Source organism: Leucopleurus acutus, assembly GCF_964270905.1.
Source record: "Leucopleurus acutus genome assembly, chromosome: 9".
NCBI lineage: Eukaryota > Metazoa > Chordata > Mammalia > Artiodactyla > Delphinidae > Leucopleurus > Leucopleurus acutus.
This window is the reverse complement of record NC_139144.1, coordinates 44,937,872-44,965,032: the sequence shown is the minus strand read 5'-3', so window position 1 is coordinate 44,965,032 and position 27,161 is coordinate 44,937,872. Positions and strand designations below refer to the sequence as shown.

Genomic DNA, 27,161 nt, shown 5'->3' with positions numbered 1-27,161 from the left:
CTAGTAAATTAATGTTGGTAGTTTAAAATTATTTATTAATGTGTATGGGTCTTTTTCTTTCTGGGTGACTTGTTCAACTCAGTATTTATTTACATATTTATTTGTTTTAAATTGGATGTCTTTGGTGGTTATGTGTAGATGCTTTTCAACAGGCTCCTGTTGTCTGTGTAGTGTATAACCAGTTTCAGTAATCACATGATCTTACATTGGATGCATATAAATTTACCTACATGGTGAGTCCTTTTGAGAGATGCTTGTTACTTATATATGTTTCTCACAGTGTTTTTTTTAATGGCTTCAGTTTATTGAAGGGTACTTTGGGTACTTAGTGCCCTTTCGAGTTTGGCACTAAGACTACCCTCTTAGAATAAACCTGGTGAAAAGTATCCTGGGAACGTTGATTATAGGCTATTTGTAGAAGTGACCTGTCTTGACAGGAAATAAATGTGTCTTAGGATATCAGAGAAATGCCCAAGCCTAAAGATGATGGGGCATACATTGGAACTAGAATAAGATTGTAATCTTTTTAATTACTACATATACATTAAATTATTTTTCTTAAGTATGTTTTGTCATTAGGGCAGTGTCTTCCTTTCTGGAAAAAGAGATAATATGAAGTTTGTGGTATATCCAGCACTATTTAGGTAAAAGAAAACAACTTAGGAGTCATGATTATTGTAGTCACCAGGGAGGTACTCTTTATTACAAGCCATCAATAATAGTTGATGTCCTACTCTAAAATGTAAAGAACTATGCTACATTATCTTCTTTGTTTGGTATGTTCATGGGGATATTTAAAAATTTTTAAATCACATTAGCTGCTTAAATAATTTAACCCTCAGAATCTCGAGTTATCAGTGAATGAAAAGAGGGAAAAGAGTATTCTCTTTTCATTCATTTCAGTTATGGATACATTTTTACAGAAGATAGAAGAATTATAAATGTTTAAAAAGATCAGATACCTTATATAGTTCTAGACTGGCTCAGCTGTGAATAGAACTCACTTGTCTAACTCTAGTCTGAACTATTCAAATTGTTCTATAGCCTTAATTTGTCTGTGTGCGTGTTTCTGTATTATTTTCCTTTTACTAATACTAACTTTGCATTTGTGGTTGTATGAATTCGTGTTTTAATCTGCCACCTCCAAAATTAGATTAGAGGCTTTTTGTTTGTATGTTTTGCATGATCATGGTCTTTTATATATTCAGTGTTCAGTACAAAGGGAGCTCAAAAATATTTACTAATTAATAGTTCCTAGACTAAATAGTTCTGATTTCTTTTTAATGAAAACGCATATTTTTATGTATTTTTTTTAATTAAAAATTTTTTTAAAGAACCGTAAAATTTCCTCCTCCTGTAATGCTTTCCAGTAGGTCTAAAATTATCTTAAAGAGTCATTTATTTCATTGCATATACTATGGTAGGTGAAAAAATATTTTTATAAAATGATTTCACGTATGTGTTTTGACTTTAATATTCTTATAAACCATTAATTTTTCAGAATTTTTCTCTACTTCCTTTCCCTTTTTCTTTTGTAACTTTATAAATGTGAGTTTAAAAAATAAACTCTATTTAATCATACTCTTTTTTTCTTTTAGGTTGTTATGGAGTTGATGGAGAGAGTGACTCTATTATGAGTTCAGCTTCTGAAAACTCCACTGAACCTTGGTTTTGTGATGCCTGTAAATGTGGTGTTTCCCCTAGCTGTGAACTATGTCCCAATCAGGATGGAATTTTCAAGGAGACAGATGCTGGAAGGTTGATGTCATAATTCTGTTGGGTTAATATGTCTGCTTTATAATGAGTATGCTTCTGACTATTTTTCTATTTATGATTTTCTGAGTTACACACTTTCATTTGATTGCTTCTTTGTGTCTTTTTGGCATAGACTAAATGGACAGGAGGCTACAGATCAGAGCAGGGAGGAGAAAAGATCATTTATTGAGGATCTGCATTTGCCTTTATAACCCATAATCCCATTTAATCTTAGTAATGACCATATGATAAGAGAGATGGTAAAGTTTCCTATTTTATAGGTAGTACCTGAGGCTCAGGTCATTACATAGTTTTAATTTGAACAAGTCCATAGTTAAATCTGAACTCAGATCTGTTTGACTTCAAGCGTATATCAGGAAACAGAACCCATACAGTGATTTTAAAAGGGGATGTTTAGTGTAAAGAATTACTAAGCTATGATAAACAGTAACCATAAGATATAAAAGAACTCTAAAGAATAATACCGTAGGGCTGAGGGAGAGTATCCAGGGAATGACAAACCTGGAATGAAGACACCTTCCCCAAGGCTGGGGTTCAGGCCTTGTTAGAGAAAGTGTAGTTCCAGCCTACTGGATGGCAGAGAAGTTGACTAGTTTGCCTGGGTCACTACCTAGTCTACAGTTCTTGGCAAGTGGGTGGCTGGGCAGTGGTTCAAAGCCTGGAGTGTATGGTGTCTGTGTTGAAAGGCCCACAGAAAAGTGATCTCCAGCCTGGGCCTGCAGGGTCACTGAGGGACGATGCATGTGGTGGGGCAGAGCACTGGTGGATGTCCTCTTCCCATCCTGCAGAGAAGCCCCTTCCTCCTACAGTGCCTTCTACCACTCCCTACTGAGACAGCTTAGTATGATATGATGCTTACTGTAAAGGAGAAATGCTGAAGGGATTCTGTTCATTGTTGCAAAGCAGGTATTGAAGGGTGGATTTGAGCTGAGAGGCAATAAATTGATACCTGGCACAAAGACCTATGTTCTTTTCACTATATTCACACTCATCTTTATTACCACATTTGAGCAGTTGTCATCATCATAGCATTGGCATCTTTCATGGTTTTTTTCTAAGGAGACTACCAACTAGGATGGGTGACTGATGTATAAGAGTAGTTTCTAACCTTTTATATTTTATGGATCACTACTTACCTTCCTCCCCCATGTAAGAGGGGGTGCTCAATTTTTTATTTTGCCACATATGTATATTTCAGTATTTTTACAAAACATTTAATATTTTAACAAGAATAACAAAATAACGTGTACAAATTATCACCATTATTTTTCATATTTTAACATCTTGAAAAGGATAGGATACATTTTATCCCAAAATAAAGGACAGTCTTTTAAATTTAATACTTTTATTTTAGTAAAGTAAGAAATATTTTTCTTATTTTTCTCATTTTTACCTCAGTTGGCGGACAGGGCCTTGAGAAGTATTGCCATACAAGACTATTGGGATTGCATAGGGTCTACCATGGAATCTTACAGAACCCTGTGTTGATGTTTAGGAAGAATGACTAAAAATCTTACCTCTTGTCTGTCATAAGCTCATCCCCAAAATAAAATAAATATATAACAAACTATTTGATGTATTGACTTGAGTCTCTTGTCTGTATCGTGGACATGAGCATTATTTTATGTTTGGAGTGACTTTGGCCTAGAATTAGGGAATTTAGTACAACATGAAAAGCGTGTACTTTCAGGTTGGACCACCTATATTTGAATTCTAGTCTTTTCTTACTAACTGTGATTTTAGATTTAACCATTTTATGCCTCAGTTTCCTAGCACTTTTGAGAGAATTAAATGAGATGATTTCTGTAAGCAGTGTAGTTTCTGGAGTGTAGTAAGTGTTTTAATAAATATCTCCTTAGTTTTGCTACTGCTACTACTAGTGATTTTTATTACCAATATTATTCTACTTACTTAAGGTAATCATAGAATACCAACTGCATAAATTCTTTCTTAGTAACTCTTTAGTCCTAAGATTTGAAATTTATGGTGATAAATTGTGAATAAGTATGGCAGCTTTGGAAAACGCAGAGCTTCGTTTTAGGGAAGAGCATTTATTTTACCTTTTTTCTCGTCAGTAATTTGAAATTTCTATTGAAAAGCAACTATAAAGTAGCTCTCTTATCACACTAATATATAATATGTACTAATACATAGTCCACAAAATAACTTGGAAAGTTCTTCTGAATGAAGAAAAGGGAGGCCTCTTTAACCATTTAGTTTTACTGGGAGATATTTGTATTGACTTCTGTGGATCTTACATGTATGTAGACACCTCCCTTCATGGTGCAGCCTGGCAAGTTTTTTTTATACTGTTTGAACATTTTATTTGTGTTGATGTTCACAGTCACCTGTAGGCTAGTGTGGAAATTACAGGTCTTCATATAGTTTGAAGGATGTAATACTAGCTTTAATCAAGGCAAAAAAAGCCAAGAAATTTGACAAGCTATTTAGTATTGTAGCTAAAATGCAAAACAGATGAAAAGAAAGAACAATGCATGGAAAGAATGAAAAAGGTTTTGAAATTGACTTCTATTATATAGTCTAATTAGACTTTTCCCCCCCTCTGTTTTTGATGGGAGCCACAAATTCTACAATAGAAGATGATGTGATTTAATGTGAGAAGACCATCAGCACATTGTTACCATTAAATTTTTATTTTTTTTCTTAGGGAGAGTGTTTTATCCTGTGTTAATGGTATTAAAAACCTGATTATAGGAAGTATTAGACATACTTTAATATAATAGGGTACCACACCCTATGCTGCAAACATTTCACATAAATCATTGTAACTTCCAAACTTCCTGCATGGTGCTCCGTTCCTAGTAGACACTTAGTAATTAATTACTGAATGAATAAATGAAGGAATGAAAATAACATCCTGGAAGTGAATTTTTTAATATGTTATAAAGGCACTACAAATACAAGACATTGCAAAATCAAATTTGATTGATGAATATAGTTCCCATTCTGAAATGAGTTTTTTGAGAAGTAGCTTTCTACTTAGTTTGCTTTATTAAAATATGTAAATTTAAAAGAATCTATTAATAGCTTCTATGCTAGAATGACAATTCTGTCTCTTTGTTTTTTGGTGGATTTATGGGATGCTTGTTTTCTGCTCCTTTCCCTAATCAACATCTGTCTTCATAGCTCCAAGCAGAATGGATGGTAAAGTAACAAGGAAAATTATTCCTTTTTGATTTCTCAGTTTGTCTTAATTAAAAGGTTCTAAAGTATGTGCAGCTAAACAAATGAACAAAAAACTATATACAACGTATATTAAAAAGGACCAAAATGGTCTCAGCTGTTTGATATGTATTTTAATAAAGAGTCAAGTTGGCATCCTCACATGAGTGGTTGGGGGAAATGATACGCTTGTGTGCCAATCACACTGAAATGGCAGTTTAAATCTGTAGTACTGTGTGACTTGTACTAAAACATTTTAAGAAGGTCAGTAGGAAGCAAGCAGCCAGCTGTTGGGTTTATCAAAGATGAACTTGTACAGAGTACAGCAGCATTTAACACACCAGTGGAGCATGAGAAAACTGTGCAAATTAAATTGAGAAAGCAGCTGCTTGTTGAAGATGTGTATCCTTATATTGAACTCCACAGAATGCATTTGGGAGGTTGGATTGAAACATTTTATCAAGAAAATCACAAAACCTTGGAGTTTCTTCCCAATAAAAAAAGATAATTTTTAAAGATTTGTAACTATTTTCCCCAGTACATCTATAAAGTGATTCTTAGTCTTATTTCTTTAAAACTCATAATGCATCACAAAACAGAACCATGTAGCAATGATAGCCTCTCAAGCTGTGCTAAAGCAAAATTTGTTGTTAATATTTTCACAAGGGTAAGAGATATTTGCCATCTCATTTTTACCCTGTGTCTTGCAGAAGTGATACAGATCTATTTACATTCCAGAATCTAGTGATCTTGTGTTTTGTTTGATTGTAAGCAAACAGGGTGCCTAATATATTTTAAAAATGTTCAGAGCAGTTTTTAAAAAATGGAATTAGAATCAACTCCTGTTTATTTTTTCTGTTTAGTATACTGAAACTGAACATTCTTTGTATAGTGTTGTAGCATCATTCAGACTTCAAAAAATATATGTGGGGCACATACGTTTTAGTACATAGGTTGTATGGTGAACAGATAAGTTGAATGAAATATGACTTTCTTATGTTATTACAACTGCTCTGTACCATCTTCTAGCAATCAGTTTCAACCTGAGAAGAAATAAAGTTAAGATGCACACCAAAAATTGTTTTAAAATATGTCCTTAAGGATTATCTAGTAGCTTTTAGAAAAAAGTAACAGGAAAGAGCAATTTTATGTGATTTATGCAGAGTAACTTCACAAGTCTTAAATTAGGATCCTTAATTCTCAGAGTGCTTAAAATAATGAATGTGAATACCTTTCCATGCATATGAAAATGATGTTTCATTTGAATAGTGGTTTTGTGCAAATATTTAAGAATAACAGATAAGTGCAAAGTGTGATGAATTTTAAGTGAAAGGCAATTATAGATGTTAACTCTCACCTTTCGCTAAGCTGCTGGAAAAGTAACGCTTATTGCAGTCCCTTTTTCTGTAAATGATACCATTGTATAGGTGTTCCATATTCTTTAGTTGTGTGTCTGAGATTTTGAAATCTGATCATAAAATTCTTGGAGTAGTTATTTGAGATGACACATAATTTTACATTTATTTTCCTGTGGGTATTTTTTCCAAAGGTCTGATAGCAAAATCATATCTTTTCTCCTTATAGATGGGTTCATATTGTCTGTGCCCTGTATGTTCCTGGTGTAGCCTTTGGAGATATTGACAAATTGCGACCAGTAACGCTAACAGAAATGAACTATTCCAAATATGGTGCCAAGGTAAGACAAAGTGTTTTTGATTGTCTAAGAGAAAGTTTTTACTTGTTAGTTTACATGACTTTTTACTAATATCATGGTTGACTACAGAAATGCTTATTACTAATTGTGCTATTGGAGAGCAGTTAGCACTAAATCATTTAGTATTGATAGTAATTTTCCCAGAGAGCCAATAATGTATAAATTCTTCTATGTATTTGTATAACTTGTGGGGTAAAATGGTAGTTATTGCCACTGCTGTTTTCCTCGTATTTAGCGCACTGCTTAGTGCATAATGAATCCTCAGACTACATCCATATTTTTAATCAGTTGGATCAAATACAAGCTTAATTTCTGACTTTACTTTTGAAGTGGAATTTATTAAAATTATGAAACGAGTACAAGAAGCACCCATTATTTTACTTCCACTGCAGAAGGCCAACAGAATTTTTTTTTTTTTTTTTACTAGCAAATGATCCTCATCCTCCATAGTTTATAAATAGGTTTTTAATTATGACTGAGTTTTAGGATTATAAGTGATAAGATTACTCACTTATGAATTTAAACTTAAGTATATAATTATTGCAAACATCTTCGGAATACTAGAACTAATTAGGCAATGATATATTCTCTTTCCATTACTATGTATTGGGCAGTTGGGAAGGAAAACTCTTAAAGAGCATTAGTAACATATTAAAGGTGGGGTGGGAAACGTACAGATTGTTGGAAAATTCTGATTTGAAATTTTTAAAATTTCACAGTTTCTGTTGTTATATCCAGAATATCCTCTTTGGGCTTTAAACACCATCCCCATCCGTCACCTTCTACCCTTGAATAATCTTGTGCTTTAGTTTGGGAGGTTGCAGCTTCCCTCTCCAGAATTAGATAAAGCTTCCAGGCCCTAGTATTGAACTTAACTTTCCTGGTGCTCAAGTAATTGTACACTATCTTGTTACCTCTCTTAAATGCCTTTAAACTATAACAAAATAATTTGTCCACATTTTCTAGTTGAGTAGGAGTAATACAAATTACCTGGTCCACCAGTGTTCGAAATGGAAGTTACTACCTTTTGAGGGCAGTTTCATAATTCAAGAGCACAGAGCCTAGAAGCGAGTAGCTTCCATCTTTTTCAATAAGCACATGTTTTTACCATAAATATAAATCTAGAAGGAATTAAAGAACAGTAACCAGATATTACTTCATATAACTGAGACCAGCAGTGACCTCTGGATTGAAAAGGAGAGTCATTAAATGTATAATTATCAGCTGATTATTTTCATTATCACCTGCTTTTGTTTTGAAGTATTACTGGGACATGGAGTCAAAAAATTACGTACTCTCTAGCTCATCTGCAAAATCAAACCCAGTGCTGTGAATTATATCTGGGATAGCTCTCTAGATCACATTGTCTATCCATTTCCTCCTCCTGATTACTTTCTCCCCTGTGTTCTCAGTTGCTTAGTTCCCTAGCATTTTATTTATTTACTTACTTTTAAATTTATTTATTTATTTTTGGCTGTGTTGGGTCTTCGTTGCTGTGCGTGGGCTTTCTCTAGTTGTGGTGAGCATGGGCTACTCTTCATTGGGTGCACAGGCTTCTCATCGCGGTGGCTTCTCTTTGTTGTGGAGCACAAGCTGTAGGCACGTGGGCTTCAGTAGTTGTGGCTCCCGAGCTCTAGAACGCAGGCTCAGTAGTTGTGGCACATGGGCTTAATTGATCCGTGGCATGTGGGATCTTCCCAGACCTGGGCTTGAACCCGTGTCCCCTGCATTGGCAGGCTGATTCTCAACCACTGTGCCACCAGGGAAGCCTGTTCCCTTGCATTTTAAATGATTCAAACAATTGAGGAAGATTCTATTTTCTTTATTAGATTGTTGTATTGTCTTATGAGACTTCATTGTTGGAAATTTTTTCTTTGTGTTCACTCTGAAATCCCTTGCCCAGTTTCATCATACTACGTTAAATTACTCAGGGGACTATCCTAAACAATTTGATTCTGTTCATAGTATTGACATCCTTTAAATAGTTTAATTTCTCCATTTCTCCCTCTCTGACCCCCTCTCCTTCTCTCTATCTCTTTTCTTTCTCTCTCTTTCTCAGTTTTTTGGTTTCATGTTTAGATTACTATTTGCTGGAATTTTTACCATACATATACTACTGTTGGTGGAAAAAGACCCATAATTAGGCAGTAGAGTGTCAGGTGTTGGGAATGTTTTCACATCTGTACCCAGAGTCCTGTTCCTGTTATTTTTATTCATTGCTGATATATCAGTTTGGTGCTGTATACCAAGTAGGTACTCACTAACTGTTATAGTATTAATATGATGTTTTTAGTGTCTATTGAAACTTTTTAATTTTTTTTAAAATGTTTCTCTCATATTTAATTTACGTAGAATACATTTATTAAGCAGTTCTTCCTTAGTTGTCTACTGGCAATCTTTCACAATTTAGCAGGTTTTTTTGTGAAGGTTCCTATTACCAGAGTAGTGTATATTTTGAGACTAGGTTTTTCTTTTTCTCTCTCTGTGGCTTAGTTAAAAGTATAAAAAAAAATAAATCGGGGGTAATTTCAACAGCTTATGCCTTTAGTTTTGCAGGTTTTCCCTTTGTATACAGAAAGAATGTAAATAATTGGCTATATTGTGTATTACTACCAATTTCACAAAATTGTTTACTTAAGATTACTTTTAATTCTCTTAAATATATTTTTTAAATGCATTATATCTTTGGTTGCAATGCCTAGATCTTTCAGTGAATTTTCTCTGGCTTCTTATTTATTTTCCTTAATTTTTCCGAGTAGTATTACATTGTTCAAATCAGTGTAGCTTAATGGTTAAGAGCATGGACTTAAAGTAAGATTATCCTGGTTTGAAAACTGTCTTTACCTCAGTTTTCTCATGTGTAAAATTTTCTCATATGTAAAATGGAAATATAGTACCTTTTCCACATATTGTGGAATAGAGTGTCAAATGATTATATATATTAATACTTATAAAGTGCTTAGAATAGTGCCTAACACATGGTAAGCCCTCAAATGATATTAATTATTATTATCCTCATTACTATATCAGTGGAATTTTGTTTTTTAGAACTATATAGAGAATTACTTTTTTCATATAAATACTTGCCTATAGTTATTGTTTGTATTGATATACTGTTGGTTCACTATTTGTATTTTGTAGCTGCTTTGTATGAGAATGCAGTTTCTGTTCTGGAAATATTTTTGCTCTGAGACTTTTCCTGTTATTCCATTGTAGGAGTGTAGCTTCTGTGAAGACCCTCGTTTTGCTAGAACTGGAGTTTGCATTAGCTGTGATGCAGGGATGTGCAGAGCCTATTTCCATGTGACCTGCGCTCAGAAGGAAGGTCTGCTTTCAGAGGCAGCAGCAGAGGAGGTAGGTTGATTTAAATCCATAGTTGGTGAATATGTTCATGAGACTTCTCGTGACTTCATTATATCCTACAAACAGGTATGCATCATAAAATAAATTTACGAGTTTATTCTTAAAATCTTTGTCTAGATCACAGATCTAAAACTTTAAGAGTAAACAGTATATATGAGTTTCTTCAGTCTTAAACCTAGCCAGACATTTAGAAAACATGTTAAAAATTTTATAGTGAAATCTGACAGATAAAATGAAACATAATTCAAGGTGTTTTAAAGCATTATAATGTCAGCATATTTTATATGAGAATCTGAAATTATATTTGAGTAATAACCTTGCTCTGTTACTCTTTAAATAAAATCATTACCCTGTCTTCAGTCTTTGCATTTCTATTTCTTTACAATTATTTTTAATTCTAAAATTTTCCTACCAGAAATTTACATTAAGCAGTCAGTTGTTTTCATAGTATGTATTCGGGACTCTTTAATATTCTTTCAAGGTCTTTGAGGTCAAAACTGTCTTCATAACAGTATTAAAATAGTATATACATTTTTTTGCTCCTAATATTCTCACATGTAATAGTGGAGATTTCTAGAGATTATATAGCTATCTTCTTTAATGTCCACTATCGAGATATTAAAGAGGTTTGTAAAAATGTAAAACAGTGCCACTCTTCTCACTAAAAGTTTTTTGTGTGTAAATTATAATATTTTTCATAAAAATGTTATTTTTGTTAACATGTAATGGCTTTATTGTTATTTTAAAAATTACTCAATTTTAACTTCTAATATGCTATCTATAAATATAACTCACATAAGCTCTTTGGGGTCTTCAAAACATTTTAATACTGTAAGGAGTCCTGAGAGCAAGTTTTGTTGATTCTTTAAGCACTTTATATAGGCAGGTAATTGAGTATTCTGTAGTTCTTACTTTATATTTGGGATATATTGTTATGTATATATGTTATGTTCCATCTTTTATTGGGTAAATTTTCAGTGTCATGTAAAAATATGTTTTTTATGTTGGGCTTTCATCTTATTCCATTTATTTCATAGACAGGAAACAAGTAAAAAAGATAATCTGATGAAGAAAATTTGTTAAGCAAATTTTGAAGGATATATTTTATCAATATAGGGATCCTATTGAAATTATATTTTGGGTACATAAATCTGTTTTTGTGTCAGTCTCTGATTCTGATGAGTTGTACTTTAATTGAAGAAGGGTACTAAATGAACACTGAGCATTTTCACAGCTGTTTGGTAGACATAGAGGTACAATTATAAAATAGGGTTGTGTGGATTAGTGATGGCTGTAACTCAAGATGGTGAGCAAAAGTGCAGAGACAATACAAGTAAGACTCAAGATTAGATAAATCTCAGTGAACAGCTGGAGAAGCCTGGATTTCTTACTTCTTAATGGCTGTTTTATATAGGCAGTAAAAGAAAGGTTGAAAAAGAATAAGTACCTCAGTTTCAACCAATGACATCATACACCTTAGCATATTTTCATGTTTTTTTATAGCCTTCTGACATAGTACTTTATCTTACTGGTGAGAATGCATTTGAAATTTCTATTCTTTTTGATCCACTTTGTGAAAATTCTAGATTATTTAGAATATTTAACCATGTTATGTTACAACATATTATTATTAAAACTGAACTATAGGGCTTCCCTGGTGGCGCAGTGGTTGAGAGTCCGCCTGCCAATGCAGGGGACACGGGTTCGTGCCCCAGTCCGGGAGGATCCCACATGCCGTGGAGCAGCTGGGCCTGGGAGCCATGGCCGCTGAGCCTGCGTGTCCAGAGCCTGTGCTCTGCAATGGGGAGAGGCCACAACAGTGAGAGGCCCGTGTAGCGCAAAAAAAAAAACAAACCCAAAAAACAAAAAAAAAACTGAACTATAGCACAGGCTCAGTTATGACTGAAACTTATATTATTATGGTTCACATCATATAGGTGACTTAAGGTTACTTATATTTCATTTAAACCATATGGTAGTATGGTAGTATGATAAAGTATGATTTTGGTACTGTGAACATTGTTATAATTTGTTACCATGTAGAAAATTCTCTTTGAAACATGTAAGATAATTTATCGATTTTTTCCCCACAGCCTTTGATAATGCATTGAAATCATTCATGGATTAAATTTCAAAGGCTCAAATTAGATCTTTAGCTGTTGAACTGATGCCTTAATATTGCTAGAAGAACCAGGATGGGTAGGAATGGCTTGTGGTGGATCAAAAACTTTTTAAATGAATTCATCAAGAAGTTATGTTACTTAAAGTTAGACATTTTATATCAGATCTTCAGTGATACCTTTATGTGGTTGTGTTAGGCATTATTTTAAAAATTATTCTGGATGAACTCTATGAGAGTTACTCAGATCACTTTCTCTCTCACTCCGTGTCTAATCCATTAGCATATCCTGTCTTCAAAGTATATCTAGTATATGTCCAAATTCTTCTTACCACATTCATTGCTGCTATCCTACTCTGTCATCTTTTGTCACCTGGATTAATATAACAACCTCCTAACTCTTTCTACCCTTGCCTTGCTAGAGCAGAGGGTGGCAATTTTTTACTACAAAGAGCCAGATGTAAATATGTTAGGCTTTGTGGGCCTATGGCTTGTGTATAACTATTTAACTTTGCCATTGATTATGAAAACAGCCATAGACAATACGTAAACAAATGAACATGGCTGTGTTCAAATAAAACTGTATTTCCAAAAACAGGCAGCACCAGATTTGGCTTTCAGGTCATAGTTTGCCAATCCTTTTCCAGAGAATAGAGGACATTTTCAGTAGCAGCTAGTATTATCCCATTAAAATCTAAGTCAGATCTGGTCACTCCTTTGCTCAAAACCCTTCAGTGGCCTTCTGTCTAATTCAGACTAGAGGCCAGTTTCTCTGCTGATTTATAAGATTCTGTGTGATCTTCACATTACCTCTCTGACTTCATCATTTCCCCTCATTCAGCCTCATTGGTCTACTTGCTGCTCCTTTAATGAATGGCCAGGTGAGCTCCTACTCTGGGCCTCTGTACTTGTTTCTCTGCATGGGCTGCTCTTCCCTCACACGTCTCATTCCCTCACTTTTTTCGGGTCCTCATTCCATGTCTACTACTCGCTGGTCTAAAGTTACAACCCTCTGCCTCCCATGACACTTTCTATTCCCCTTTCCTGCTTTATTCTTCCCTTTTAAAAATACCTAACCAGTATCTAATATAGCTCTAGTAGTTTTCTGGTAGTGTCTTTTGGATTTTCTATGTATAACATCATGTCATCTGCAAACAGTGACAGTTTTACTTCTTCTTTTCCAATTTGGATTCCGTTTCTTTCTTTTTCTTCTGTGATTGCTGTGGCTAGGACTTCCAAAACCATGTTGAATAAAAGTGCTGAGAGTGGACATCTTATCTTGTTCCTGATCTCAGAGGAAACACTTTCAGCTTTTCACCATTGTGTATGATGTTAGCTGTGGATTTGTCATATATGGCCTTTATTATGTTGAGGTACGTTCCTTCTATGCCCACTTTCTGAGGAGTTTTTATCATAAATAGATGTTGAATTTTGTCAAAAGCCTTTTCTGCATCTATTTAGATGATCATATGGGTTTTTAAAAATAAATTTATTTTATTTGTTATTTATTTTTGGCTGTGTTGGGTCTTTGTTGCTGTGCCTGGGCTTTCTCTAGTTGGCAGTGAGCGGGGTCTGCTCTTCCTTGGTTGCGGTGCACAGGCTTCTCATTGCGGTGGCTTCTCTTGTTGCGGAGCACGGGCTCTAAGTGCGCGGGCTTCAGTAGTTGTAGCACGCAGGCTCAGCAGTTGTGGCTCGCGGGCTCTAGAGCACAGGCTCAGTAGTTGTGGCGCACAGGCTTAGTTGCTTTGTGGCATGTGGGATCTTCCCAGATTGGGGCTTGAACCTGTGTCCCCTGCATTGGCAGGCGGATTCTTAACCACTGCGCCACCAGGGAAGTCACGATCATATGGTTTTTATTTTTCAATTTGTTAATGTGGTGTGTCACATTGATTGATTTGCAGATATTGAAAAATCCTTGCATCTTTGGAATGAGTCCCACTTGATCATGGTGTGTGATAATATATATGGTTCTTATTTATCTTGTTTATTGTCTGTCACTTTCATTAGGATATAGATTCATGAGGACAAGGATTTTTTGTTCTTTTTTATTTTTCACTGTATCCTCAGTGCTTAAAATACAAGTTGAGGGACAAGCTCTCTTTTGTCATTCAGCTTTTATTTGGTCAACTGTTTAGCATTTAAGGTCTTTTTTTTTTTAAGATTTTATTTAAAAAAATTCTAGGGTAAAATTAGTTTTCAAACCATTATTTTAAGTATAGTGCCTCGCATATTTGATTTCCCATTTTTCCTTGTTTTGATCTCCTATTTATCTACGGGCATGGACTGAGAATATTTCCTTGGCACATTTTCTTGTGGTATTGGAATAACTTTATTCATAAATGTGTCTCTTTATCTCTTTGGTTTGCTTAAGTTGATGTTCACTGCTACTCCAGCTCAGTTACCTATTAAAGCGTGTGTTAGCAAATAGATCACTTTTACTTTGGTACTTCTCTAAGAATCTTATTTAACCTTTATTTGAAGTTTGACTGTAAGAAATATGATTTATTTGGAATATATACAGAATATCCACTCCTCTAAACATTCTATGTAAGCCATATTATTAGATGCTTACATACCTGGACAAAATTATTTTGATTCATACTATTATTCCTTTTGCTGATGTGTGCTTTTTACATTTTTGTTGTTGTTGAAAGCCTTACTGATTTTTTTCTTTTGTATTAACTGGGAATGTTGATGGGCCTATTTCTCAGCACAGTATTCTTTCTCTCAGTTCTCGATAGTATGTATAGCAGTGTGTTTGCTTACTAATTGGTTTGTGATATTGTGAATTATGTAACTGATTGTATTAATAACTTCTTTAATTTTCTGGAAGTTTCAGAGCCACATTTGGAGTCTACTATCAATGTGCATGTGGCCTTTAAGATAAATGCTGTGGTGGTTCATCTTCTTGATGTTGTATCTTACCTAGGCTTTTGGCAGCAAGTAATAGAATACTTAACTGCAGTAGCATAAGTAGTTATTAACTATCTCATACAATAGGAGGCATAAACATAAGTAGTTCTGGGGCTGTTTCAGCAGCTAAATGATGAAGTCTTATTTTATCCTTCTCTCCCATCGGCATCAACATATTTTTCTTTTTAGTTCCTAACCTTGTTGTCTCATGGTCTCAATATTGCTGGAATAGCTCTTAGCACTGTGTTCTTTCATTATAGAATTCAAAGCCAAAGAGAAGGGAAAGGGTTCTCTTATTATTAGGAATGAAAAATTTTCTCATACGTTCACACCACTAGATTTTCCCATCATGTCATGTATTGAAACAGTCATTATGGCCATTGTTAGCAATGAGATAAGTTGGGAAGGTGAAACCTGACATTTTTAGTTTCTGTCAAAGAAAATGGATTTTACAAAAAAGGAATATGTTGGAAGGGGATGACTGGGGTGGGGGGGTCAGCAACTAACAGTTTGCTACAACTAGCCTAAGAAGTTGGCAGTTTATTTCCATTCACTGTAGCTCATACCTAGACCAAATGAAGAAGTCTTTATATCAGCTACTAAAAGAAGGAAAAGAAGAATCAGGTGTTGTGAATTAAAACAAAAAACAAGTAAAAAGGTCACCTTTCCCGTTTTTCCCTTCTTTGTTTCAGAGTAGAATTCTAATATTCTGGGCCTTCTTTTCTCTGGGTCTGATCTGTTTCCTGGTCTTTGCCTTTTAATAGTGTCATACCCTCTCCTTCCAACCTCCCTCATCACAGTGGAATTGGCTTCTCAGTAGTCCTTCCTTTCCAAGCCTTTTTTTTTCTCATGGGGCTTTTTACCCCAGTCAGAGGGGGGGTCAAGTTAATACTGGCTCAATTACTTTGTGTTTTTTAAGGGAATTCAGTTTAATAAATCAGAACATTGTTTAGTCAAGATTATTGTTATTTTTGATTTATGGTGCATTTTATGTCAAAAGAGATCACCTGTCTAAACTCCAAACATTAGTATGGCTGTAGCATCTGTTAGTCAAGGAAAGAAAACAACATTCTACATTGAAAAAATAATTCCATAGACTGAATAGTACTGGCTTTATCTTTTATCATCACAGCCCCAAGTTAGTTCTATAATCTTACACAGAGCTTTGAGGGATACTCTTTTTGTTTGTCAGGGAGCATAAAAATAGCTTTAAGTTACAGTATCAACCTAGGTGGGGATAGATAGTAAACACAATAAAATGTTCAACAGTCTTTCAAGATGGCAGTAAAAGATGTCACAGGTGCCTAGTGTCGACAAGAAGTGGTGTAAGTACAGAAAGAAGGTTCCCTGGAAGAATCAGTAACTTCAGCTGGACCTTCCTGACCTATCTGTCTCTTACCTTTGAACTATCTAAGGGTTACAAATTAATGTTTTTACTGTCATTCATTCAGTATATTTATTCAACAGATATATTGACCTACTGTGTATTAGGCATTGCTATGGACCAGGGGTCCCCAACCCCCAGACCGTAGACCACTACTGGTCTGTGGCCTGTTCGGACCTGGGCCGCACAGCAGGAGGTGAGCAGCGAGCAAGCGAAGCTTCACCTGCCGCTCCCCATCGCTTGTATTACCGCCTGAGCCATCACACCCCTCACCCCACTGCACCCCACCCCACCCCCGGTCTGTGGAAAAATTGTCTTCCATGAAACCGGACCCTGGTGCCAAAAGGTTGGGGACTGCTGCTATGGACCCTGTAGAGGTAACAGTGAACAAAACAAACTGTGCTCTTAAGGTAGCTTACATTTTAGTGGCAGGTGGGCTCTCCTCTGACAGAGAGTGAAAAAGTTAGCAAAAAAAATATTGTGATAAGTATTGTGGAGAAATATAAAGCAGGATAAAGTATTTAGGGAGTAAGGGAGGTAGGGCAATGCTGCTTTATATGGGGAGATCAGCGAAGGACTCTCTAATAAGGTGACATTTTATGGAAATATGTAAGGAAAATTGTAGGGAGCATATGTTTATTTGAGAGGAGAGCATTACAGGCAGGGGGAACAGAAATACAGAGGCTCTGAGGTAGGAACATGCTTGGTTTGAGGACCAAGAAGAAGACTGGTATGGCTGGTACAGAGTTAGGGGCTAGGGTTTGGTAAGAGGAGAGGAGGAGGTCATAGAGGTAGCAGGGAGCTACTTCATGTAGGGCCTGCAAAGATATGGGAATGACTTTGGATTTACACTCTGAGTGGGGTGGAAGGCCATAAGAGTTGCATAGAGTACATATGAACCAACTGATGTTTAAAAGGACTGCCCTGATAACTGTATTGAGTACAGGCAGTAGGGAGGCAAGGGTGAAAGCAGGGAGACCAGTTAGAACTTTTATTGTAACAGGTTTTAGGATGAAGGTAATGAGAAATGAGAAATTTTATAGGTATTTGCTGAAGGATTGTGGAATGTAACAGAAAGAGAGGGTAAAAAGGGTGACTTCTTTCTGGCCTGAGCTTCTAGCAGAATGGAGTTGTGGTTTACTGAGGTGGAGAAGACTGAAGGAAGAGCAGATCTGTTGCAGGAGAAAAGGCAACTGAGGACAGTTTTGGACATGTTGAGTTCAAAATGCCTATTAGACATGTAAGTGGAGAGATCAGGTAGGTTGTTGGCTATCAGAGTCTGAAGTTTAGGGAAGCAGTCAAGGCTACAGATATAAATTTGGGAGCTGTCAGGGTATAGATAGTATTTATGGTGAGATGACTAGATGAAATTATCTAGATTATAAGAGTAGAAGGAGATGGGAAGAGGTCTGATGACAGTCATAGGGCTACCTTAGCATTCAACAGCATTCAAATTTTGGAAAATAAGGAATCTACCAAGGAGACTGAGGAGGAGTGATCAGTGAGGTAAAGAAAAGAACTAAGAGAGGTATTTCAAAGAAGTGTTTCAAAGAGGGAGTGAGCAAATTGTGTCAAAGGAGTAAGATTAAGATTGAGAAATGACCATTGGAATTGGCACAATGAGGGTCATTTTTCACTTGACAGGAGCTATTGGAGTGGTTGGGAGTAGTCAATGAAAACTTAGGAATGGAATAGAATTGAAGATAGCTAATATGGACAGGTCTTTAGATTTTTCCTTTTAAGAGGAGCTTAGAAGTGGAACGACATGTGGGAGCCCAAGGAAGGTCTTTTAAGTATTTTTAAAGGATATTACAGTATGTTTAGCATGCCAGTGGAGAGAAAAAAAATGTGTAAGAGAGATAGAATTGCTGTAGGGAAGAAGGGGTGGGATATTATCGCAACTGAAGGTTAACCTTAGAGAGGAACATTGGGCAGTTTATCCATAGTAACAGGAGATTAGTCAGAGGATATGTGTAGACATGCAGATAGGTTGAGGTATATGGTGATTGGAGGTTGTGGAAGTTTTTGTTTTATTGCTTTTCTCCTCTCTTTGAAACCCTCTCCAGTGAAATAAATAAGGTCATCATCTGCAAGTTAGGAATAGGGAGGAGATATTGAAGGTTTGACAGAGAGATAAAGCTATTCAATAATTATCTACAAAAATGGAATAGAAATTAATTTGAGAATGTGTTCAGCTGCTCAGGTACAGGTACAAAATAGGGGAAGAGTTGGTGCCTTAGGTTTTGTCAAGCGAAGCTAGTTGAGGAAGAGAGGAACAAGCGAATCGATGTGCCATGCAAAGAAATAATTAATTGGTGGACCATGAAATAATCAGGTAAAGAGGGCAATCATGTGCGTGGGCTCTCGGACAGTCAGAAGACAGAAAGTCCGTACATTGGAGACCTGAAAGGTGTTAAAAACTTGTTTGAGTCTTAGAGAGAGCGATCAGGAAAGATAAAAGATGATGCTCAGAGGGCTTCCCTGGTGGCGCAGTGGTTGAGAGTCCGCTTGCTGATGCAGGGGACGCGGGTTCGTGCCCCGGTCCGGGAGGATCCCACATGGCGCGGAGTGACTGGGCCTGTGAGCCATGGCTGCTGAGCCTGCGCGTCCGGAGCCTGTGCTCTGCAACAGGAGAGGCCACAACAGTGAGAGGCCCACGTACTGCAAAAAAAAAAAAAAGACAACCTTGAGTTGAGGGGCATTCTACTTTGTCACATTGCTCATAGTCCCCACCATTTACCCCGCATCCCCCCTCCCCCCCACCCCATCATTACTTTTGTCTTATAATCTTCCAGCGTCTTTTAGGCCCCTTTGCACATTTACATTTACTGGTACTTTTTCTCAAGGCATTCACGTTTAAAACTCTTTGCCCTAGACCTACTGAATCACAATCTCCAGAGTTGGGCTTTTGTCATTTCTGTTTGGAAACATCCATAAGTAAATCTGATGACAGATAGTGGTTGAAAAAGATCTTAACTTGTTAGCAGTGGATCTTGGGTCAGCAACTTAACCTCTCTTGTTTTCAGTTTTCTATCCATAAAATTGATATTAAAATAATAGAACCCACCTCATGTGGTAGTGTTAAAGGATAAATGAGATAGTATGAAAAAAGGCACCTGTGCCTGGTACATGGTAGATATTCAGAAAAATGTTTTTCCCTTTTATTTTCCATTGGGGAGTGGGATCTTGAAAGTTTCTCTAGGCAAGTTAAAGGGATATTCCAAGTCAACCAATGCCTTAATTAGGACACTATTTTGAATGGCTTAACAAAAGCAAATAGCCAGTGACTTAAACAAAGAAGAAGTTGAATTCTTTCTACATTCCAGACTGATTTGATATTGGGGGAGTTTGGTTCCAGGGACCAGGTGCCTTCTTACTTATTGCTTCATCTTCCCTTAGTCTGTCACACTTTCTTACATGGTCAGAGATGGTTTATCACACCGTGACTGGGTTCCACCCCATTGGAAGGAAGGAAGAAAAGGTTAAGAGTAGGCAGTTTCCTTTCAAAGGTATGGTTAGGAAATTTCACAAACCTCATTGGCTGGAACTTATCACATGCCCATATCCAGATGCTGAGAGTCTGGAGCAGAGATTTTCTAGCAAGGTCGTCAAGTACCCAGTAGAAACTCAGAAGATTCTAGTACTAAGGAGAAGAAGGAGAGGATAGATATCAGAAGACAGTGGTTTCTGTCACAGTTAATATTTGCTTGGTATATCTGTTCCACTGTCTAAACAAGGTTAATCCCTTGGTCATTCTAGCCTTAGACTTAGGGTTTATTGTCCCCCAATCCCAAATAATGAAAACAAAAAAAAAATTACTTGGGCTACCTAGTCCCCTTCAGATACCTTTTTGACCAGAGATGACTGGTCTTTTTAGCGAGTCAGAGTCTAGGTCCTAATGCTTAACTCATCTATACAAGCATGAATCCTATCTCTGATAAGTCAATTTCAACCATACCTACTACTTTAAAACAGTAGAATAGTTCTCCAGATCATTTTGACTACGCTTCAATGTGTTCTTTATTTCCATTAGCCTATTCTGTGACCAGGATGTAGAGTATGTTGTGAGAAAGCAACTGTGTGTGTGTGTGTGTGTGTGTGTGTGTGTGTGTGCGCGCGTTTTAATGCAATCTCCTGCCCATGTTTTTGTATTGTGTACCTATATGAAGTAGTTATTATTAAATCTGTTTTACTAATGAGTTAACAGAGACCCAGAGATGTTTCGCAACTTGTTTGAAGCCACAAAAATCAGTAAATGGTGGAGCCAGGATTTATCTCCAGGTTTTTATATTTCCAAATTCTGTGATCACAGTGTTCACAGTGCCATATTGTGACATCTTTGGATATCACACTACAGAACTGCATCATATGCTTTTTTTTTTTAATGTCAAGGACACTTTAGTTTTATTATTACGATGATTTCTCTTTTTGTACTTTCTCATTTGTTTCTTCTTTTCTTAGTGTCATCATTTCTCTTTGGGCTGTAAAACCCTGCCTTACTAAGAGACCCTTTAACATAACTTAGATAAAAACCTATATGGATAGCTTATCTTTATTATTCTCTTTGGGACAGACCTAAAGAATGAACTGCCTGTTACTTTGCTGGCAATCACATTGCACATTACTTTTTTTGGCTACATATTTACAATTTATTTCTATTTTTGATAGTAGATTTCTTTTATTTTTGATACCCTACTATTTATGAATAAAAAATGTACCCATTAAGGTAGTATCATGAAATATGACTGTGAGAGAGCTGTGTTTCCATCTGAGATTTTAGGGTTTCATGAAGAGTTAAAGGGAATATCTAAAGTGTTTTATTGACAAGGCCTGGCCTTCTTTTTTTTTTTCTTGCGGTACGCTGGCCTCTCACTGTTGTGGCCTCTCCTGTTGCGGAGCACAGGCTCCGGACGCGCAGGCTTAGCAGCCATGGCTCACGGGCCCAGCCGCTCCGCGGCATGTGGGATCTTCCCGGACTAGGGCACAAACCCGTGTCCCCTGCATCGGCAGGCGGACTCTCAACCACTGTGCCACAAGGGAAGCCCCAGGCCTGGCCTTCTTAATCCATTTTTGTCCCAGGTGGAATCTGCCTGTGCATTTCTAGTCATTTAGAAGTACCCTACTTATCTGTGTTGGCTAGTCCTGTATTTTCTAGATATACTGTTGTTTTATAATATTTATGTATGCATAACTTTAATATTTAATGATAATTTCTACCTAAGATTATTGAAATCTTATTTGTTTTAAACCGTGATAATTTTTTCAGGTAACAAATATATCTAAATGGTAATACCTAAGATTTGATTTCAGTGTTTTTAAATCCACAAGGCCCTTTAAAAAAAAATTGCTAATTTGAACTTGATATATAGGATTAAGTTTCTAAAGCAGCAATTTTTATCATTATGTATAAAAATTACTTTTGTAATTTATTTTAGGAATAACCAACACTGTGGGCTATTCTTCAAAAAGGAAATATTATCTATTACCGTTTTTTTAATGACCCTTTGAAGTAAAAATGTTTACTTTTTCCCCCCTGTTTTTTGATATAGGATATAGCAGATCCATTTTTTGCTTATTGTAAGCAACATGCAGATAGGTTAGACAGAAAGTGGAAGAGAAAAAACTACTTGGCTCTACAATCCTATTGTAAAATGTCTTTACAAGAGAGAGAGAAGCAACTATCACCAGAAGCACAGGTATGGATGGGATTCATGCCAAAACTCATGTTTTTTTCTTTCAAGGTTATAGATTTCAGGGAATTCCCTGGCGGTCCAGTGGTTAGGAGTCCACACTCTCACTGCTGAGGGCCTGGGTTTGATCCCTGGTCAGGGAACTAAGATCCCACAAGCTACACAGCATGGCCAAAAAAAAAAAAAAAAAAATCAAGGTTATAAATTTCAGATCTCATGTGTGTTTGCCAATGACATGTGAAGTATAATTGTGAAATTTGGTTAGTTACCTAGGAAGTGGATTGTCATTAAGATAAATGGTGAGTATCGTTTGTGGTTGAATATATTACTCGTCACCTAGTCAACAAAGCAGTCATTTGTAAAGCATGCTTCCAGTACATTAAAGAATATGGCTTAGAGGAAATTATTCTAACAGTGCAATATGCTGACCACATCTTTTTTCAGTCTGTTCTAATGTTCTTTTATGCAAAGAATTTGATTAGTTTGCCCATCATATCAAATGTATTTTTATGTAAATTAAGTACATTTGTGGAGACTAGTGCAAGGCTGGTTGAGAAGAGAAACTTCAGCTTAGTCATATTAGTTTTTGACAATTCTGATCATAGACTAGGACAGTTGTTACTAGGGGTAGACCTGGTTTATTATAGCCCAAGAATTATACAGTATACCTTACGGACTCTGGATAGATATAATTTGCCTTGATATGTGAAATTCTGCTTATCTTTACTTTTTCTAAATGTGGAAGTAAAAGTCATAAGGAGTATGTTCCATTTTAGTATCTTTTAAAATTTGTATACATTTCTTTTATAGGCAAGGATCAATGCCCGGCTTCAGCAATATCGTGCCAAAGCAGAACTAGCTCGATCCACCAGACCCCAGGCCTGGGTTCCAAGGGAAAAATTGCCCAGACCACTCACTAGCAGTGCTTCGGCCATTCGTAAACTTATGCGGAAAGCAGAACTGATGGGGATCAGTACAGATATCTTCCCAGTGGACAATTCAGATACTAGTTCTAGTGTGGATGGAAGGAGAAAACATAAGCAACCTGCTCTCACTGCTGATTTTGTGAATTATTATTTTGGTCAGTATAGACACTGATTCATGCACGTTTTCATTGATGACAATTTGCCGATGGAGATTTCGATATGCTGTCAATTTTTAGAAATTTACTAGCAATGTTACATATATCAAGTAAAAGCATGTTTATTTTCCTAATAAGTTGTGGGTTGCTGTAAAATGCTAAGCTAATTTGTGAATAGAGTTAAAAGTGTTTTGAATGATGTAGATTTATCCATGTGATCATCCCTATGGCTAGCTTCTTCCTTTGTGTATTTTGTGTATCAGCTTTTATTTTCTACTAAAGTAAAATTGGATATTTAATTTAAATAGAGAGAAATATGCGCATGATTCAAATTCAAGAAAATATGGCTGAACAAAAGAATATAAAGGATAAATTAGAGAATGAACAAGAAAAGCTTCATGTGGAATATAATAAGGTAAGTTGGCTATAAAACAAACAACATAATATATTACATCTTATTGATGATTTCTTTTGTGATTTTATAACGTTTTTATTTATGTTTTATTTTGAAATTCCTCTGGAGTTCTTACAACTTGCCTACAATTCCGACCCCTCGTTATTTTCATTACCATCATTAACACTTACTGAGTACTTTCTATGTGCCAGGCACAATTTTGAGCACTTTTACTTATATTAACTCATTTAATTCTGATTTCAGCTTTATGATATGGCTTAGGATTACTGCTCCCATTTTCAGAGGAGTAAGCTGAGTCCTAAACAGGAGAAGTAATTTGCCCAGGCTCACATAGGTAGTCAAGTCATAGAGTTGGGGTTTGAAGACCAGCAGTCTGACTCCATTCCTTATTCCTAACCACTGTACTATGGAACTTCTCTTTCTGAGTTGTAGAAAACTTGAAAACTTATTTTGAAATTACCGTTTTTTTTCTTGAATTGTTTTGTTACTTTTGATTAAAAAAAAAAACCTCCTAATTTAAATTTCCCTTCTACCCCTTCATTCTAAAGATGAGGAAGGTCAAAAAGAAATATATAAAAGCAAGTTGTGACTAACTTTTAGGTAATAAGTAACATGAGCATATAAAACCAGGATTGACTTACTGATAAATAATATTTTAAGTGATAAAAATATTTGTAGGAAGTAAATTTCCAATAATCAGCCACACTGTATTGAAAAGAGTACTGGGATTCAATTCAAAAGACCTAAGGATTCTTGCTAGTCTTATGATTTTAGCTAAGTCACAAAAACCTTGTGATCCTTAGTTTTCTCATCGGGAAAATGGTGGGAGTGCGTCTTGATAGACTCATAGGATTAATTAGCAGAACGTTTCTGAAATTATATAGTAAACTATAATAGAATATATAAATGTAGGCATCATTATTATCATTAGTAAAAATGGTAACATAAAACAAAATGCTTACATTTTGTTGGTGCTGCTTAGATAATTGGAGACCCTCATTTTTCAGTGTATTGTACTTGCATGTGTTAAAAATATATGGACTATAAATATAGATATTTTGGGACATTTATTAATAAATTATTTACATTTTCACATATTTTACTGTATATTTTAATGGTTTACTAATTTGAATTATTTACATTGTAGCTGTGTGAATCTTTAGAAGAACTACAAAACCTGAATGGAAAACTTCGCAGTGAAGGACAAGGAATATGGGCCTTACTAGGCAGAATCACAGGGCAGGTTAGTTTCTTTCCAATTGCAATCTCTTTCTCTTCTTGCTCTCTATATGATTTCAAAGATCAGAACTCTAATACAACTGTCTCTTCACTAACTAAAGAATTCCGTTTAATCAGGGTCAACTAATCCTCTGGGATAATGATTCCTGCCTGCAGTACATCTAGAGCTTTGGAAGCTGCCTACTGAGAACTTGTAGCTTAATTTGGTTGTTTTAACAGCTATCTTGTTTGCAGACTTTTTCATTTGCTCTAACTGATTGACCTGTCGTTTGTGATGAAGCTAAGATTTGAAGCATGAGTTACTTCTACCATATACTTCTGCCTCTAATGTAGCGGTTTTAGATTCCTTGCCACATTTCTTCTGTCCTGTTCTTGTGCTATAATTAGTTCTTTTTAAAAAAAATTTTTTTGGACCGGGGGTGTGTGTAAAATTTAAACAGAAAACTGGAGAGATTTATTTTCATGTTGATTTGATTTTGAACTGCGTAAGAAATGGTTTTTGAAACTGTAATGTTAAAGTGTAGTTTTTCTCCTTCAGTAGCTATTATTGTAGTTATGAAAAAAATTAACTTTATCCTTGAACATATTTAGCCTTTTATAGTTCTTGGTATTGAAAAGAAGAATCATTGCCAAATGGATTTCTTTGAATGTTTTTTTTTTGATACTGTGTATATAATTCTTAAATTAAGAATTCATTTGAATAATTTCAGTTATTTTTTTAAGGATGATGGAGACTCGCTGTGGTCCTTTCACTATGAAAATAGTTTTGTTTGTGAAGGAAGGTTTTCAAAGAACAGATATTTTTCATTGTACTTGTTTTAAAGGTTTACAAAGAGTCAAATTCATTAAACAATTTGTGTAGACATATTATTTTAGAAGGTAACGCATACTGATATGTATTGTGCCATGCTGGCTTTGAAGATGCTGCTTTTGTGAACAAGGTGTATATGGCTTATATTATAATGAATAACATAATATAAAAGGTGAGAATGAAGTTGCGTATGGAGAATTGGCCTTTGTTTCTATTGATAGGTTGTTGATGAATTTTTGGAAGATTATGTGTTTTATATTTTATATTTAGATAAGTTAATATTGAATGCAAGCCTATTATTAGTTTATTTGGCAAGCTAGCATTATCTTTTGGCTTGGTTTGCAAGTTTGTCTCATAAGAATTTCCTGTTTAGTATAAAACATTATCTACTATAAAAGAGCATTTTCATTTATTAAATCACTTGTAACAGAAGCGCATACATTTCCTTGTGCAAATGTAAAATACACAGCAGAAGTAGAATTCCTTTGTACCACTTGCAGGACACTTTCTTCCAGTTGGTTAAACAGATGCCAGCCCACCGGGCCACTGAGAAATGACTTTGATAGATGGTTGCTGTCTGGGAAGCCAGCATACTACTGATTAGTAGAAACCCAAAGAGAATCTACTTCACTTTGTGGAGAGTTTGGTTCAATAAGATAATTTTTCTAATTAACCTTTGGAGCACCAGTGTAGCTGGGATGTTGAGGAAAATAAACGGCCTCAATATTCTTTTTGTCAAGTGTACTTTTTTTTCTTTTAAGTTCTTAAATTCTTGTCCTTGTCTTTCATTTTTAAAGCTAAAGTAGAAGTTTAATTTTCATAATGTTTTAGTGGTCCACTGAAAATCGATGAAAGTATGTTATTATAGGCTTCTAACGGCAGTGACTGAGACAAAAACTCATTTTAGTCCTTTTTGCCAATGTAAACGCTTGTAAAAGATTTCCCCCTCACAATCCTAGCATATTAGTTGACTTGAGCAGTGCATAGAGGAAAGTTGCTTTATATTTTTTCTTTAAAACAAAATAAACTGCATTTGTTCAAATCAATAGAAGTTGAACATACCGGCAATTTTGCGAGCACCCAAGGAGAGAAAACCAAGTAAAAAAGAAGGAGGCACACAAAAGACATCTACTCTTCCTGCAGTACTTTATAGGCAAGTAATGAAATTATGATAGATTAATATTGTGTATTTTTTTCATTTTTAAAAATATTATTTATTTTTGGCTGCATTGGGTCTTGGCTGCTGTGCGTGGGCCTCTCATTGCGGTGGCCTCTTTTGTTGAGGAGCACGGGCTCTAGGTGTGTGTGCTTCAGTAGTTGTGGCACACAGGCTCAGTAGTTGTGGCTTGCAGGCTCTAGAGCGCAGGCTCAGTAGCTGTGGTACACAAGCCTGGCTGCTCCGCGGCATGTGGGGTCCTCCCTGACCAGGGCTTGAACCCATGTCCCCTGCATTGGCAGGCGGGTTCTTAACCA

The 27,161-nt window shown here is 35.7% G+C and overlaps 1 protein-coding gene across 6 annotated transcripts in view; it reads left to right on the top strand.

Moving 5' to 3' along the window:
- Positions 1 to 27,161, top strand: part of PHF14 (PHD finger protein 14) — a 200,271-nt gene that overhangs the window by 28,170 nt on the left and 144,940 nt on the right. For all 6 annotated transcript variants that reach the window (XM_082846594.1, XM_082846593.1, XM_082846592.1 and 3 more), the window contains exons 5-12: positions 1,599 to 1,758; positions 6,544 to 6,655; positions 9,890 to 10,027; positions 22,002 to 22,148; positions 22,953 to 23,223; positions 23,532 to 23,638; positions 24,786 to 24,881; positions 26,738 to 26,841. In XM_082846594.1, the coding sequence (XP_082702720.1) occupies positions 1,599 to 1,758; positions 6,544 to 6,655; positions 9,890 to 10,027; positions 22,002 to 22,148; positions 22,953 to 23,223; positions 23,532 to 23,638; positions 24,786 to 24,881; positions 26,738 to 26,841 (1,135 nt within the window). The remainder of the gene's footprint in view (positions 1 to 1,598; positions 1,759 to 6,543; positions 6,656 to 9,889; positions 10,028 to 22,001; positions 22,149 to 22,952; positions 23,224 to 23,531; positions 23,639 to 24,785; positions 24,882 to 26,737; positions 26,842 to 27,161) is intronic.